Here is a 16,961-nt window from a genome sequence, read left to right as displayed (position 1 = left end):
ATAGACAATGACAACACGAAGATCAAAGCCAAAGGCTCTGCAATTTCCTCACTAGCTTCCCAGACAGTCCTAGTATAAATCCTATCTGGCCCAGGGGACGTATCTATTTTCACACTTTCCAGAATTGCTAACACCTCCTCCTTATGAACCTCAATCCTGTCTAGTCTAATAGCCTGTATCTCAGTACTCTCCTTAACAACATTATTGTCGAGGCCTCTGGAAATCTAGTGGACACCTCCATTATTGTTAACAAATTCTGATTCCCGCTTTTTGTTTTAGGTAGGGGTCATAAGCAATCAATAAGATTCTCATGAAAGGTTCCTCAAGTGCAGAAATAGGTATTAAAGATATGGGTTTTATTACTGGTTGTGGTTTTCCAATTCCCTGACATGTATGACAAGTCAGAAAAAATTCAGCTTCATCTTTGTGCAGTCCAGGCCAGTGAAATGTTTTTGTGTTTTAGCTTGAGTTTTGCTCACTCCTAAATGACCTTGTAGTGGTAGCTCATGCGCTACCTGCAACATCTCCTTTCTATCACCCACTAGCAATACGACTTGCCCATTTCTCGTTTGCCTGAATATGTGATGGTCTCCATTTCCTCATTAAGACATTATTTTTAAGATAATAACACTAAGGGATACATTCAGATTATTTTTCTCTGTATGTCTTTTGATGCAATTGCTTTAAATTTTCATCTTTCTGCTGTAACTCATTCAATTTATCTGAGTTAAAGATGTTTGCTTTGTCACCTATCTGTTCCTGGTTTGTGTGAACCATCTGATCAAACAGGGTCTCTGCTAATTCCATTTCAACTTTTTTACCTGTACTGTTTGATCTCTCCTGTTTCAACTGGCAAGTTTGTGACCTCGTTACCACACGGTCAGGAAAAATCCTAGAAAATGCTTCCTGCAATAGTTCATTTCCTGTGTTTCCACTGGCTTTTCAACCACAGTAGGCAGTGCTTTACCTGTGAATCAGCTATCATTTGCAAGGGCAATTGTATTCCTGGAGCTGAGTTTATTCAGTACTCCTACCACAACCTGTCCACTCTTCACTGGATACTCTAACCTCACTTTACGTAACTGAGCACTTCTTGTCTCACTGTGAATTTCTATTACTAGCACCTTTTCTGACAATAGTCCTTCAGAGGTACATATCTCCTCATCTTTCAACATCATAGATTGAAAGGATCCTGTATCTCTTAATATTGTAACCTCTCCACCTGCTCCTCCTGGCCTATACGAATAAACTTTACCTTTGTCAGTATATGGTTTAAGATGATCTTGCATTCCTCCTTAACCAACCTCCGAACAGATTATATGTTCTGATGCAGCTTTCTAGCTCCACTGTGTTTTCCGTTGTCACTCCAACAAAATTCACCAGCTTAACCTGTTTTCCTATATTTGGATTCCCAGTGCTTTTAACCACCAACACTGTGACCTACTTCATTGCAGTGGAAACACCTGAGATTTTTAACTTCTCGTTCTCCTTCAAGGGTTTCCTTTTTACCCTGTGGTAATTTATCCTTGTGATCTTTACCGAGATCTACCTTTCCCTTTCCATGTGAGGATTTCTCTTCTCCCTAATTTCTTTCCCTCAAGGATTGAAATTTACTTTTTAAGCCAAACTTTGATTTATGGACCAACTTATAATCAACAGCTACTAATCTTGTTGTTTTAACTCTCTGCACTTCTCACTATTTCAGAAAATGAATTTTTGAACTCCTGTCAAAGTGCCAATTTCTGAAGTTCAACCTCCCTCTTTGCTTCATTTCCTTTCTCTCCTTTTCTCTCCCTTCTCTCTCTCTTTCTCTCTCTTTTTTTTGATCTGCTAAGTCAATTTGTTCTTTTCTTCTTTCCTCTGCTTTTAATCGCAATTCAAACTGTTTCATTTCTGTTGCCCTTTCCTTGCCTATTGCCTCTAACTCAAACTGCTTCATTTTCAATTGAATTTTAGATATTTCTAAAAATTCTGATGGCATTTCTAGCAAAATAATAGTTGAGCATTACTGTAATTATTGCTCATTTCCTCACGGAAGAAGCAACTCCAACACCGGCTGGCTTTCTAATTCTAGCACCTGAGATTCAATCACCTTTTGCAAAACCCTCAAAGTCACTTCTTCAACCCCCAGAAAACTCCTGGTGACTGAAAGAGCCATTGCTATCCAAAGCACTGTTTAAACCAACCAAATTCAAAACCCGGAACAAATGACACTAACACCTACCACTTGCTACCTTTGAATCCAGCAATCCTAATCCCAATTTGGAACAATAGAACAAATCCCGCAAAGAGCCCCCAATCTGTTATGAACCAGGCCAAACTCCCTCAAAACATTTCAAGAAAGTAGCCGACACCCTAACTTTGTTAATTGTTTTAAGCAGGTGTAACATGGATATACCAGAAGGGTCAATCCACTTAGTTTTAAACAAAACAAAACTTATTTGCAAGATTACCGAATGTAACACAAACAAAAGAGAACAGAATACAGAAGAACCTAACCTGTCCAAAGACCCAACAGATTCCCAACTTAATGATACTGTTCCAAATACTTGCAACAGTTCCAGTAAAAACTCCTTGGCACCAAAGGTAAAATCAAACACAAGGTCTCACAGAAGAGAGAGAGAGATGGCAGTATGGAGCACCTTCTTCCATGTAGTTGTTTCTTGGATTATCAGCCTCAAACTGCCTGACTGCTGTCAGTGAACAGCCAGACTGCCAAAAACCAAATCAAGCCACAGAAACGCTGAGCTGGGAGAACTGACTACTTTCCTTTCATTGTACAAACTTTTTAAAAAAAACTTGAAAGCCGTTTTCTTGAGGCAGTATCTGTTAGCTATAATCAAATTTGTCCTGAAACTTATCCAAAGCCAGACTTTTTGGAATCACTGCTTTTACAACCTCCCTGTAAAAAGCCAAGGACAGCATGACCCTGTTAAAGGAGCAGCATCATCACAACATCACTGACCGGGGTGTATGGAATCATTGGTGGAGGCTAGGAATCGTTGCTGGAGTACAGGAGTCAAAGAGAAAAGAAGAAAAAAAGAGAAGAAAAAGAAGACAAGCAGAAGAAACACAAGTGGAGTCTACGAGCTGCAGCTGGAGTGTCATAATCCGCTACTCACTTGCTGGACTACCACAAGTGGTCTCCCACCAAAGTTCCTGCTGGATTCTGCTCTCTTTACAATCTATATAAATAATATGGATGGAGGACCTGAACAGTTCGTCGTTAAATTTGGTTATTACACAAAAAATAGGGAGAAAAGTGAGTTGTGAAGAGGCCATAAGGAGCATACAGAGAGATATTGATAGGTTCAGTTAGAGTGCAAAGATCTGGCATGTGGAATAAAATGTGGCAAAAAGGAAAAAAAAAGCATATTATCTCATTGTTAGGAAGTTGCAAGGGCTCTGAGGTATAGAGAGATGTAGGCACCTTACTGCACGAATTGTGGAAAATTGGTATGTATGATTAAGTTACCATATTATTTGTTGTTCCTACATATTAATTCTCCACAATTTAGCAACTATCCCTTCAGTCCCCTCATCTACATCATTTATATAAATTATAAAGAGAGCAGACTTCAGCAGGAGCTCCTGTTGCAGACCACTTGTGATACCCTGCCAGCCTGAAAAAAGGAACATGGGGACAGGAGAAAGCCATTCAACCTCCATTCACTGAGATCATGGCTGATCTGTGGTGTATGTCTATATACCTGTCATTGGACCATAAACATTATTACCTTTGCTTCACAAAAATTTATCTATCTCAGACTTAAAATTGACAACTTAAAAACAGTAAAAAGAGTTCCAAACATCTATTACCCTTTGTATAACATCTCTCCTGAATGGTCTGGCCTCAATTCTCAAAACATGCTCCTTAGTTGTAAAATTCCCAACTAGTGGAAATAGTTTATCTTTACAACGGTGTCTTTTCCTGTGAATATCTTGAAGATTTTGATTGGATCACCTCCTTAGCCTTCTAAATTCTAGAGAATATAACCTAACTTGAGTAATGTCTCCTCATTACTTAACCTCTGAAGTCCAGGTATCATTCTGGTAAACCAATGTTGTACTGCCTCCACAACTAACATATCCTTCCTAAAGTCTACTGCTGGATCTGCTTATAGTATCCCATCTGATTGTAATGAGGTCAGCAAGGTGGACATTCATGGAATATAAATTCCCTGATTTGGGCTGTTAATTTGGTGCAATCAGGAGTCTTGGCTGATAGATAAAAACAAGAGTGTTAGAGGTTCTCATGGTTGTGGGCATGTTCATCAAGCTGGGAAGCCAATTTGTACATGTTTCATCCTCTGACTAGGTGATATCTTCAGTGCTTTGGAGCTTCCTGTGAAGCACTGCTGTACTGTGTCTTCTGGAATTTATTTGGTTCCATTCCAGTTGCTTTCGCTTGCCGGTTCCAGTTTTTCATTGTACTGGCCAGTAGATTTGGCCTAGGTATATGTGTTTGTTGATGGAGACCGCGGATGAGTTTCATGCTTCTAGACATTCTCTGTCTGTCCTCTGTTTGGCTTGTCCTATGATTGTTGTGTTGTCCTAGTTGAATTTGTAGTCCTTGTCATCTGTGTGTATGGCTACTAGGAACAACTGGTCATGGCGTTTAGTGGCTAGTTCGTGTTCATGGATGTGGATTGTTAATTGTCTGTCTGTTTGTCCTGTATAATGTTCCATGCAGTCTTTGCATGGAATCTTGTAAATTACGTTTGTCTTACCCATAATAGGTCCAGAGTCTTTTATCCTAGTGAGTTGCTGTCTGAGCATGCCTGTTGGTTCATGGACTGTCATGAATCCCAGTGGTCAGAGAAGTCTGGCTGTTAGTTCTGAGACATTTTTAATGTAAGGTGATATCATTTCTGGTGTTGATGTCACTTCCTGTGGTTATGTTATATCCTGTTCTTTTTTCTGAGAGGGTGGTCAAGTGGGGTCCTAGTCGGTGTGTTTGTTGACAGAGTTCTGGTTGGAATGCCATGCTTCTAGGAATTCTCATGCATGTCTCTCTTTGGCTTGTCCTAGGATGGATATGTTGTCCCAGTAGAAGTGGTGTCCTTCCTCATCCGTGACTACCTGGTCAGGTCTACGCCCTCCAACAACCCACCCTTCCTTCCTGGCATCCTCCCCTGCCACCGCAGGAATTGCAAAACTTGCACCCAAACCTCCTCCCTCACATCCATCAAAGATTTACCTGCACATCCACCAATATCATTTATTGTATCTGTTGTTCCCAATGCGGTTTCCTCTACGTTGAGGAGACTGGACGTCTCCTAGCAGAGCGCTTTAAGGAATATCTCCGGGACACCCGCACCAATCAACCCCATTGCCTTGTGGCCCAACATTTCAACTCCCTCTCCCACACTGCCGAGGACATACAGGTCCTGGGCCTCCTCCACTGCTGCTCCCTCAGCACCCGACGCCTGGAGGAAGAACGCCTCATCTTTTGCCTCGGAACACTTCAACCCCATGGCATCAAAGTGGATTTCACCAGTTTCCTCATTTCCCCTTCCTCCACCTCACCCCAGCTCCAACCTTTCAGCTCAACACTGCCCTCATGACCTGTCCTACCTGCCTATCTTCCTTTCCACCTATTCACTCCACCCTCCTCTCTGACTTATCACCTCCATCCCCACCCCCATTCACCTATTGTACTCTATGCTACTTTCTCCCCCCCCCCACCCCCCTTATTTATCTCTCCACTCTGCATAACCGCCTTGATTCCTGATGAAGGACTTTTGCCCGAAACGTCGATTTTCCTGCTCCTGTCTGTCCAGCACCACACTATCTAGACACATGTATTTTTTTAGCAAGACCCTCATACTTTTATTTTCCATCCCTTTGACCCAAAATTCTATTTGTCTTCCACTGAATTTGGGTGCAAGCTTTTTGTGATTTTGATCAAGGAGTCCCAAATCCATCTGTTTCATAGCTTAATGCAGTCTTTCCTGTTTTAATTAAAATTCAGCTGCTCTATTCTTCCATCCAAACTTAGTTATTTGCCACCTGCAAAGTTTTTTTTTCCCAATCGCGTAACCTGTCTAGTGTCATTCCTCTGTATCTGTGAAATAAATGAGTGCAAATTTGCCAATTCATGATAAAAAATAAATAGCCAATTAATTATAGCCACTGGCAAAAAACATATATCCATGACCACTTTCACAGCAACCTAAAAGTAATCTTATGCAACGTGCAGTGGGCAACCTTACTGCCTTACGACAAATCTGATGAAGCAAATGTAAATATGGATTCCCACTTGCCCACCACCACCTCCTAACCCACAGTCGGATACATTCAACACTCCACCCCTCTCCCTTCTCTTGCTTTGTCTCACTAAAATTGTTTTGCGCATCCCACTCTCACACTTGTGCCATTTGTGTTCTCGTGATGATTCCCATTTTAAGGTTACAAAATGTGAAAACTATTGACAAAAGAAAAGGCTGTATTCTAATGGTAAAGTGGTCAATATACTTGGTGATGATGAATGGTGGGAAAAGAAATGTGTATGTAGTAATGAAAAAGCATTCATTAAAGAAAACTGTACTGACTGAAAAGGTGTTCTGGAGAGAAAACAATACTTGCTGGCTGGGGTCCTAGGGTAGACTATGCTGTATTATGTTAGTTATAGTTTGTCACTTAAGCTGCTGACTTTATGGATATTGTACGCTTTCTACATGATTACTGTCATTCTCTTAGATTACAAAACCATATTCGATTTTAGTATTAACATATTGTCATCAACATTTATTATCACATATACTTGTTGAGTTTTGAAGACCGTCTTTTAAGCTGAAATTAGGGGGTCGACTTATGCACAAGGTGTTGTTTTCGAGGGGATGAAATTCATGCTTGGCAGGAGTCAAAAAATGGACAAACAAGAGCCATATCTCTATAAAATAATAAACAATATAAGGTAAAAGTATTATGGCCATTATTGAATATTTATCCTCAAAATAACTGTCTCCATTCTGCCTGCCATGGTAGAACGGTACTATCATACCGTACTCCAGTTACCAGTACCTGAAAGTGCATATAGGTCTACACATATGTATAAAAGTTAATAGGCATACCAGCAGATAGTCAGGCCATCTACTGGAGGTATTTGTACAACACACAATTCATGAAATAAAAACAATAAAAACTAAAAGAAAAGACTGATAGTATTTTATTAGAATAAGACCGCATGGAATTGTTAATAATATACAATAAGCAATTTACATCAAAAAACTGATATTCACAGCAAAAAAAACTCTTCTCATCATATATCACAAATATTATGGAATAGCTGCTTAAAACAAGTTACTGGTACATGCAAAAGTCCATTAGAATCCTTCAAATTCACTGTCCTTATCAGTTGCACCACTGAATAATTCATTCCAGTCATCTGGGTCAAACATATTGTCGTATAGATCGTCTTCATCTGCACTCTCAAGGGGATCATTCAATTGATTTGTCATCACTTCCATTGGACCGTAAATAGTCATCCGCCATATCATATAAAACATTAGAATTTCACTTTGACAAAGGGTCAATTAGACTCGAAACGTCAGCTCTTTTCTCTCCTTACAGATGCTGCCAGACCTGCTGAGATTTTCCAGCATTTTCTCTTTTGGTATTAGAATTTCGACTTTTTTTGAAGACCTTCATAATAATTTCAGTTTTCATGTCAACTCAACAATTCACTCATATACAGTTGCAAGTAATGGAGCATGCATGTTGTCACCCTTTGCAAAGCTTTTCCCTCCTTCTTGCATCCATTTCTTCATACTAAGTCCTTCAAAGGTTTATTGGTGCTAACATCCAGTAGCTGCACCACGCTCATAAGGCTTCCAGGAATCATTGCAATGTCAGTGTTGTTAGCTTGAAGTTCACTGACAACACTTTTCACTCTGTGTGATCTGGATACACCAGTAAGCTTTTTTTCCTGTCTAAGTCCATCTGGTTGCATATTCCAGACCTCCCTAATCCAAGTCTTGCAGCCACCTTCATCCATCCACCATTTTTCATGGACGAGGTCAACAATGCCTTTCAGACATTTCTGTCTGGGCTGAGTTTTCCGCTTAAAAATCACCATAGACTTTAATATTGTTCTATCTGCCATACAACCAAGTACCACAGTGAATCAACTGTTTTTATGGCAAGTTCATATTAACCAAAACTGTTTTTGCTCCAATCTTGTCCACGTTCTGTTCCCTAGCACATCAAAGTTCATTGGGGTGTTGTCCATGTTGTCGATGCATGAGAGCCTGTACCCATTTTTCTTCCAACTTCTGATTACAAAGTGATGGAACCCAATTAATTTATCATTAAGTTCTACTGGTAGATGTTGGGCAATCTTGGTTTTCTGTCTCAGCACTAAATAATGCCTTTTCATAAACGTACTGCACCGTCCAGCACTGGCTTTGAAATCATTGAACCCATCATTTTTTTGCTTCTTTTTTGATGCATATTCTTATACGTTGTTGAGTCACTATGCTTCCGTTCTGATGACACTGAATTACCCAGTCAGTAATCTTGTCTTCAAGTTGTGGCCATTTGTTCAGCTTTCCTCGATTGGCATACTTCTGTTTTGGCATAGCATTTAACTGTGTAGCTTTTTACCTTCAATCTTGAACATCGAGAGCCAAAGGGCCTGTACTGCACTGTAATGTTCTAAGTTTTTCAGAAACTCAGAACTCCCTTGCAGCTATGCTATTTATTGTTGTGCTTCTCTGCAACTTCAGCAACTTTTAGTTTAAACTGTGCTGTATAGCTGTTTCTTCGTGATGCCATTTTGTCAGAAAAAATTGGGAGAGTTTTACAATAAGTTCAGAGCACAACTGTACATGACACCCACTTCTAATAAACTGAGGCAACAGCGGAAAAACAAGGTTGAGGGTTGCATAAGGTACCGTAGATATTTGCATGCACAGGTCAAATATTTGTATGTAAATATTACATAAATAAATATATACAATATATATACAATATATTATATGGTTATCAACATTCACTTTAACTATTTGAAAATCACATTGCGCAAATATATACTGGCATGTGTAACATGTGATGATGCAGGTATTACATTTGAAACAAAAATGTGCAAATCATGTCCTTAATGGCTACATATATGGTCAGGAAGAGGCCCCTGAAAAATTAGGGTCAACTTATACACGAGGTATATGAAAAATACCAGATTTTTGGGCCAAAATAATAGATCGACTTATACATGAAATTGATCGATACACGAGTATTTGTGTTTTTTTAACCTTAAAAAAAGCCAACAATTAATAGGTGAAAAGTCATGATCTTGAGATCTGAAACCTAATCCTATTTTTACTATAAGATATTAAGCTCTGCACTCGTGAATTCATCATTCATGGGAGTTCTCAGGAATGGAATCCTCACAGAGGAATGACTATTTCCTTCTGCAGATTCTCTGTGTTATCTTCACTACTTATCTTCCCACCTATTTTTGTATCATCTGCAAACCTGGCGATACTGCAATCACTTTCATAGAATCATAGAATCTCTACAGTGTAGAAGCATAGATTCGAGTCAACAATGATCCTATGAAGAGCATTCCAATCAATCCCAAACCCTACCCCTTAATGTTTGGAAGATTACGATCAGCGTATCCACTATCTTTGCAAGCACCAAACAAGATGGCTTTTGGTTGAAAAGAAATTGCCTAGCAACTGCTTTGTATCATTTTGTCAGAAACGAGAAGAGACAAATGATACTAAGGCATCCAAAAGTTACAGGGAAGCCAGACTTCTTTATCTCTCTCCCTTTGTGAGTGAAAGAAGCCAGCACAAAACGATTGAAAATAAAAGCATCCAACTCAAGCCAGAACCTAGGTCCAACTGACTGGCTGCTGGATTGAGGATCACTGTCGTCAACAACAATGTGTTATGATGACAAAAATCAAAAGAATTGTGAGATTGTCACCTCATTCAACTGTCATGTTTTGGGCTCTTAATCATGCCTGACTTATTCTTGTACAGATGTATCTCTGTTTTTAAATTTAAAATACTCCACAAGGTCAGTTATTTTGGGGATACAGGCTATGGGTCTCCTTGCCACTCTAAAACACCAATCAGTTTTCTTCTGACCCCAGTGTGCCTACTCATCTGAAAGTTCAGGCTATACTATCTAGTGACTACAAGTGGTCTGTCTAAACTTAATCACCTGAGACTTCAAAAAAAACTCATTGGTCCTTCTTTTAAGATGCCAATTTCACCATTGTATGTACAGCAAGTATAGATCATTGATAGACGTATCAAACTTCCCCTTGTCACTACGAACACTTAACTAACTTGTCAATGCTTCTTTTTCACAGATTGACAGTGGGGTCAAATGGTTTTATTCCTTCTTTGTTCATTGCCTTTTCTTCATCAATCCTGTTGTGATCCAACTGATGGTCCTACTGGAAAAGTCAGATCTCAGAGTGAAGCCTGATTTGATAGATTATAAGTTTTATGCATTTTGGTTACCATGGCTTTCAGTCACTGAATATGAGGCTACCAATATTCTGTTATCAATTGAATACAAACGTACAGAATTACAAACATCGACAATTTAGAAAGATCCTAACATAAACAGAGAGAAAAAACAAGTTCCCTGCAACATCCTTCACAGTCTTTCAATCTCAGTGAAGTTAAAAAACATTTTGCAATTCTGATGGCTTGAAGACTTCTTTCCAGCTTTATTGACCAGACATTTCTTCCCAATGATAGCCTAGAAATTTCTCAATCTACTGTAAACTAAAAAAAAGCACTCTTCAGCACGGAAGACTTCTCTTCTGAACTCAAACTACTATTCTACTATTGGCTGTCGATCATTTGTTTCTACATCATAAAAATCAACTCTGTAAATATTTAGCAGCTAATATCCCAGGGAGCTGATTGAGTCATTTCATTTAAGTCCCATGACTTTTTGGAATTATATCCTCAGTTCATTGCTCAATATGACTTTCAAATTTCTGTTAAAAAGGGTCACATTCACAGAACTGAAAACCAAAATCTATCTTTCCTCCACTTTCAGTTTCAAACTTCCCAATAATAATATACTACAAAGCTACATCACAATTCCTTGTCTGAATATGATATTGTCTGTGCAACTGCCCATCATGTATGATAATATACTGATTAGCTCACTGGTCATGTTCACAGCGAAACCCAATACAGTGCACTATCTGGGAAATCTTCAGGACCAGATCAGACTTGCTTTTGCTTCACTGAGATCTGAGAGCTGCTTGGGCCTCTCCAGCAATTGAAAATTCTTTCTTTCTCACTGCCACCATATAATATCCTTGGTCTTGTTCTGCTACTAAAACTATTTGTAGAAACTGATGAGGAAAGGAGAACTTAAACTTTATTAAAGAAACATCTTAACATCTTATTGTGACTTCATCTTGTCACAAGGTTGAAAGAGGAAACAAGATAATGTGACGTTGCACAACTCCCTGTGATGATGTATAATAGGTCTTTTCAGCATATCATAGTAAAATGTATCCATTTATACTATAATTCAACATGGTTTGTTATCACCTAACCCCCCCCTCACAATCTCTCCATGATCTGCTCACATTCAGGACCCTCAATGTCTCAACTCCTTCAAATTCTAAGATATCTTTGCTTCTCAACAATCTCTTCTCCCACCCCCTCTGGACATGCTTACAATCCTTTTCAAGCTGTCAACCTGTTTTCCAAAATATGACTACACCCTCCCATCCTGAACAGCAATAAATATTGTCATTAACTCTTCAACTGGTCAAGGTATTTTTTAGGTTTTAATTTACTTTTTTTGTTAGTCTTATCATGAAAAATACAATAATTTTGTTTTTTTTTAGGATATCTGCATATCCTCTGTGAAAGAGAAGGACATTGAGGCAAAATTAAATCAAGTGATGCAGACCTGGACCAGTCAGACCCTCAGTTTTTCTTCATTTAAGAATCGAGGCGAGCTCTTGCTAAAAGGACTGGAGACAGCAGAAATTATAATGTTGATGGAGGACAGTTTAATGATACTGAGTTCTTTGCTCAGTAACAGGTACTAGCAACAAATTACAGCAAAAAAGTAATAATTCGCAAACTAATAGAGGTAATGTTAAGATGGTTGAGAAAGCTTTTGGGACTTTTGGCTCTAAGGAAAAAGAAAATGCTTTAGGTAGGGATTTTCAGAGATTAGAGCCTGGACATCTGAGTGCCCAGCTGCTAGTTATGTCACTTGACACTTTTAACTGAAAGCGCTTGCTTTAAACTCCTGTGCTGCATTCTGGTATTGAGTTCCAAAATCTCAAAATATGTTCCTTTTAAATCTCTTTGTATCAGTTTTAAAATGATATTTTTGAAGATATACAGAATTTGTAATGTTAAATAAAAAATATTTATCCAGCCCTCTTAAAAATATTTAAAAATCACCACCAAAATCCAAAATCCAAACTTTTTTCACATCTGTCTTAAAAAGGTGAGCCCTCATTTAAAATAATGTTTCCAAGATCTGGACTCTCCTACAAAAGGAATAATCTTTTCCATGTCCACTTTGTAAAGATCATTCCAGATCTCAAACACTTCAACAAATCATGCCTCAGTCTTCTAAACTTCGCTGGAATCAGACCCAGCCTGTCCAATTTTCTCATAAAAAAACCTTCTCATTCCAGCTATCAATCAAGTAAATCTCCTTTGAATCACCTCTAATGCAATTATACTCTTTGTTAAATAAGGAAACCAAATGTTGCTCATAAATTTGTTGTAATCCTCTGACTAGTCCATGATAACATGCAAGCCACAATCCTCACCAACAGAACCAAACAATCAATGTACAGCTTTTGATGTAGACAACCATACCATCTTCTTACAATGCCTGTCTAGAACAGCTTGAGCAATGGTTTCTCTTTCACATAGCTGCACAGTGAACTCTGTGCCACTCACAGTTGGGGCGGCATGGTAGCTCAGTGGTTAGCACTGCTGCCTCACAGTGCCAGGGACCTTGGTTCAGTTGTAGCCTGTCTGTGAGACGCTTGCATATTCTCCCCATGTCTGCATAGGTTTCTTCTGGGTGCTCTGGTTTTCTCCCACAGTCCAAAGATGTGCAGGTTAGGTAGATTGTCATGCTAAATTGCCCATAGTGTCTAGGGGTGTGTAGGTTAGATGGATTAACCATGGGAAATGCAGGGCAGTATGGTAAGCAGTTAAGTTCAGGTGGCATACTCTTCAGAAGGCACATCTCCATATTGTAGGGATTCTATGATTCTGGACATCCACAGGGTCTATCTCTGTCACCTATTTCTGCACTTACATTCTTCCCATTGGCAATATAATCTGAAAACATTGTCTAGTTCTACATAAAACATAGAATCTCTATAGTGTTGAAACAGGCTCTTTGGTCCCAAACAGGTCCACACTAACCCTCCAAAAAGTAATGCACCCAGACTCATTCCCCGACCCTATTTTCATACATTTACCGCTGATTTATGCACCTAACTTATACATCCCTGAACACAATGGGCAATTTAGCATGGCCAATTCACCTAATTCGCACATCTTTGGATTGTGGGAGGAAACCAAAGCACCCTGAGGAAATCCACACAGACAGTCGCCCGAGGGTTGAATCAAACCCATGTCCCTGTTACTGTAAGGCAGCGGTGCTAACCACTGAGCCACTGTGCCCCTTATAAGGCTCGATAAGATCACCTCTCATTCTTCTAAATTTGAATCAGTAGTGTACCAACCTGTTGAATCTTTGCTCAGCAGACAATTCCTCCATACCAGAGATCATGCTCCAAACTGCCTCAAATGAAATAATATATTTTTTTAGATAAGAGGACAAAATCACCAGATGTGGTCTCACCAGCACCTTGCACGGTTGCAATAAGCCATCCATATTCTTCTATCCAATCCCCTTGGAATAAGGACCAACATTCCATTCGACTTCCTGATTACCTGCTACACCTGAGCTAGCTTTCTGGGTTTCACATACAATTACCCCTACTCCCTTTGAGTTGTTGCTTTCTGCAGCTTTTTCTTGACTTCCATAATACTCCATCTTTTTTGTTCTGCTTTCCAAAATAAACAACTTCACATTTTCCCACATTATGGTCCATTTGCTAATTTTTGTCCATTGACTTAGTCTATCAACATCTCTCTGTAAATTGTCTGTATCCCTCCTGCAATTTATCTTTCCATCTATTTTTCTTTTGTCTGAAAAGTCATTATTATATATTGTAAAACCATTACCCAAATGTTGAAACTTAAATCCAATAAAGCTGGTTGAATAGCGACCATGTAACAGTTGTTTCAAAAAACTGTCTGTTTTTCATTAATGTTCTGGAGTGAAAATCCTACCTGATTTGATCTAAGTTTGACCTCAGATCCACGGCAATATATTTGAATCTTAACAGTCCTCTATAATGGAGAAACATTCAATTCAAGGTGGACAATTAAACTACTCCTAGCGCCAAGCCCTTATCACCCGAAGCCTGGACGAAGTACGTCTCATCTTCTGCCTTGAGACCCTCCAACCACACAGAATCAATGTGGATTTCACCAATTTCCTCATTTCTCCTCCCCCCACCTTATCCCAGATCCAACCTTCCAACTCGGCACCACCCTCTTGACTTGTCCTACCCTTCCATCTTTCTTTCCACCTTTCCGCTCCACCCTCCTCTCTGATCTATCACCTTCACCCCCAACTTCATCTACCTATTGCATTCTCAGCTACCTTACCCCAGCCCCACCCCCCCTCCCATTTATCTCTCAGCCCCCTTGGGCCACTCCCTCAATCCTGATGAAGAGCTTATGTTTGCAATGTCGACTCTCCTGCTCCTCAGATGCTGCTTGACTGGCTGTGCTTTTCCAGCACCACACTCTTTGACTCTGTTCTCCAACATCTACAGTGCTCACTTTCTCCCAATTAAACTACTCATATGTAGTTCCACAAATATTCACATCCTCATTAATGGGGAAAACTCAGCACATTAGTGTAAATGACAAAGCTAAAGTATTTGCAGCAATCTTCAAACAAAAATGCTGAGAGAATAATCCACCTTGGCCTCCATCTGATACTCTCATTACATAGATGTCAATTTACAACAAGTGTTATTCACTTTATGTGATATCACGAAACTGCTAAAGACACTAGATTCTGCACAGGGTATATATACCCTGACAGCATTCAGTTATGTGTACTGAAAGCATGTGCTCCATAATTGGCTGTGCCTCTTTTCTCTCCTAGATGGATATCCCAGTGTAGCTGAAATGCTAGCATTTATCCAAAGTTGTGGAAAAAATATCTTTCTAATGGTTATTGTGCCAGCATTCGAGTCTCTGGTGCCTAATAAACAAGGACAATCTGATCTTTTTCAACACATGCACTTCCCAAACTCTCGCCATCTAATAAATAGTCTGTATTTCTGTTTTTTCTACCAAAAAACTTGACATTTATCCACATTGTATTCCATCTGTCATTACTAGCCCATTTACTTTGACTGTCCAAGTCCTCTTGAAGTACTCTTCACATCTTCCTCATAATTCATATTCCCAATCAGTTTGGTGTCGACAAGTTTTGAAACTTTACAATTGGTCCCCACATCTAAACTAATTACATAGATTGTGAACAGTTGTGGGCCTAGTACTGATCCTGCAGTATCCTGCCCACAACAACCTGCCATATTGAAAATTATCTGTTTATTCCAAATCTGCTTTCTGTTGATTAACCAGTTCTCAAACCATTCTAGTATAATCCGCAAGTCCCATATGCTCTAAGCGTATTTGCAAATTTGTGTGAGACATTATCAAAAGTCTTCTGAAAATCCAAATGGACCACATCCCATTGGTTCTTCTTTCTGTACATGACAAACAACATCCTCAAAAAATGCCCAACAATTTTGACAAACCGATTTCCCTTTCACAAATCCAGGTTGACTCTGCTAAATGTTCAGTTATCGTCTCCTTTATAAAATGCTGTATATTTTCCCTATTACAGTTGTCACACTATCACGATCTGTAGGATCTCCATCTTCCCTCTTCTTCCATTCTTAAGTAGTGAAGATGCATTTGCTATTTCCAGTCAGCAGGAATATATCCATAAATTACAGAATTATATCGGAAAACTACTTGCTCATTTATCTCAATTGCTACTTCCTTCAAAACTTTGGCATGAAGCTTTTTTAGAAAGGGGAGACAAAAGACAGAAAGCTATGGCCAGTTAGCTTAATGTTTGTCATTGGGAAAATGTTAAAGGGTTTAATAGCAGAACATTTGAAATGTGTAATATGGGGTCAAGCAGACCCAGAATGGCTTTGCAAAGGAAAAGCCATGTCAGAGAGAATTCTTTGAGGATATTACAAATAATATAGTTAAAGGGGAAGCAGTGGATGTAATATATTTGGATTTTCAAAGGAATTTGATAAGGTATCACACGTTAGGCTGCTTCATAAGATAAAAGGTTGTGATGTTAGAGGTGGTACATCAGCATCGAGAAAGGTTTGGCTGTCTAAAAGAAGATAGAGAGTTTGCTTAATGGGGATTTTCAAGATGGCAAACTAAAACTAGTGATGAGCCACAGGAATCATCATAATTATTTATAATACATACTCATGACTTGGATGAGGAAAGTGAATGTGCGACAGCCAGGTTTGTGAATGTTAGGTTAAAAGGAGGAGAAAGTGAGGACTGCAGATGCTGGAGATCAGAGCTGAAAATGTGTTGCTGGAAAAGCGCAGCAGGTCAGGCAGCATCCAGGGAACAGGAGAATCGACGTTTCGGGCATAAGCCCTTCTTCAGGAATGAGGAAAGTTTGTCCAGCAGGCTAAGATAAAAGGTAGGGAGGAGGGACTTGGGGGAGGGGCGTCGGAAATGTGATAGGTGGAAAGAGGTCAAGGTTATCTCCCAGACCGTCCATAACCTCATCACCTCGGGGGATCTCCCATCCACCGCCTCCAACCTCATAGTCCCACAACCCCGCACCGCCCG

General features: G+C 39.4%; 1 protein-coding gene across 1 annotated transcript in view; it reads left to right on the top strand.

Moving 5' to 3' along the window:
* Window positions 1–16,961, top strand: part of LOC122540182 (dynein axonemal heavy chain 8-like) — a 1,320,893-nt gene that overhangs the window by 705,324 nt on the left and 598,608 nt on the right. The window contains exon 36 of the mRNA XM_043675532.1: window positions 11,840–12,039. Within this exon, the coding sequence (XP_043531467.1) occupies window positions 11,840–12,039 (200 nt within the window). The remainder of the gene's footprint in view (window positions 1–11,839; window positions 12,040–16,961) is intronic.

The sequence above is a fragment of the Chiloscyllium plagiosum genome, chromosome 3, assembly GCF_004010195.1.
Source record: "Chiloscyllium plagiosum isolate BGI_BamShark_2017 chromosome 3, ASM401019v2, whole genome shotgun sequence".
Taxonomy (NCBI): domain Eukaryota; kingdom Metazoa; phylum Chordata; class Chondrichthyes; order Orectolobiformes; family Hemiscylliidae; genus Chiloscyllium; species Chiloscyllium plagiosum.
Note: the sequence above shows the minus strand (reverse complement) of the source record. Positions and strands in the feature narration are given on the sequence as shown.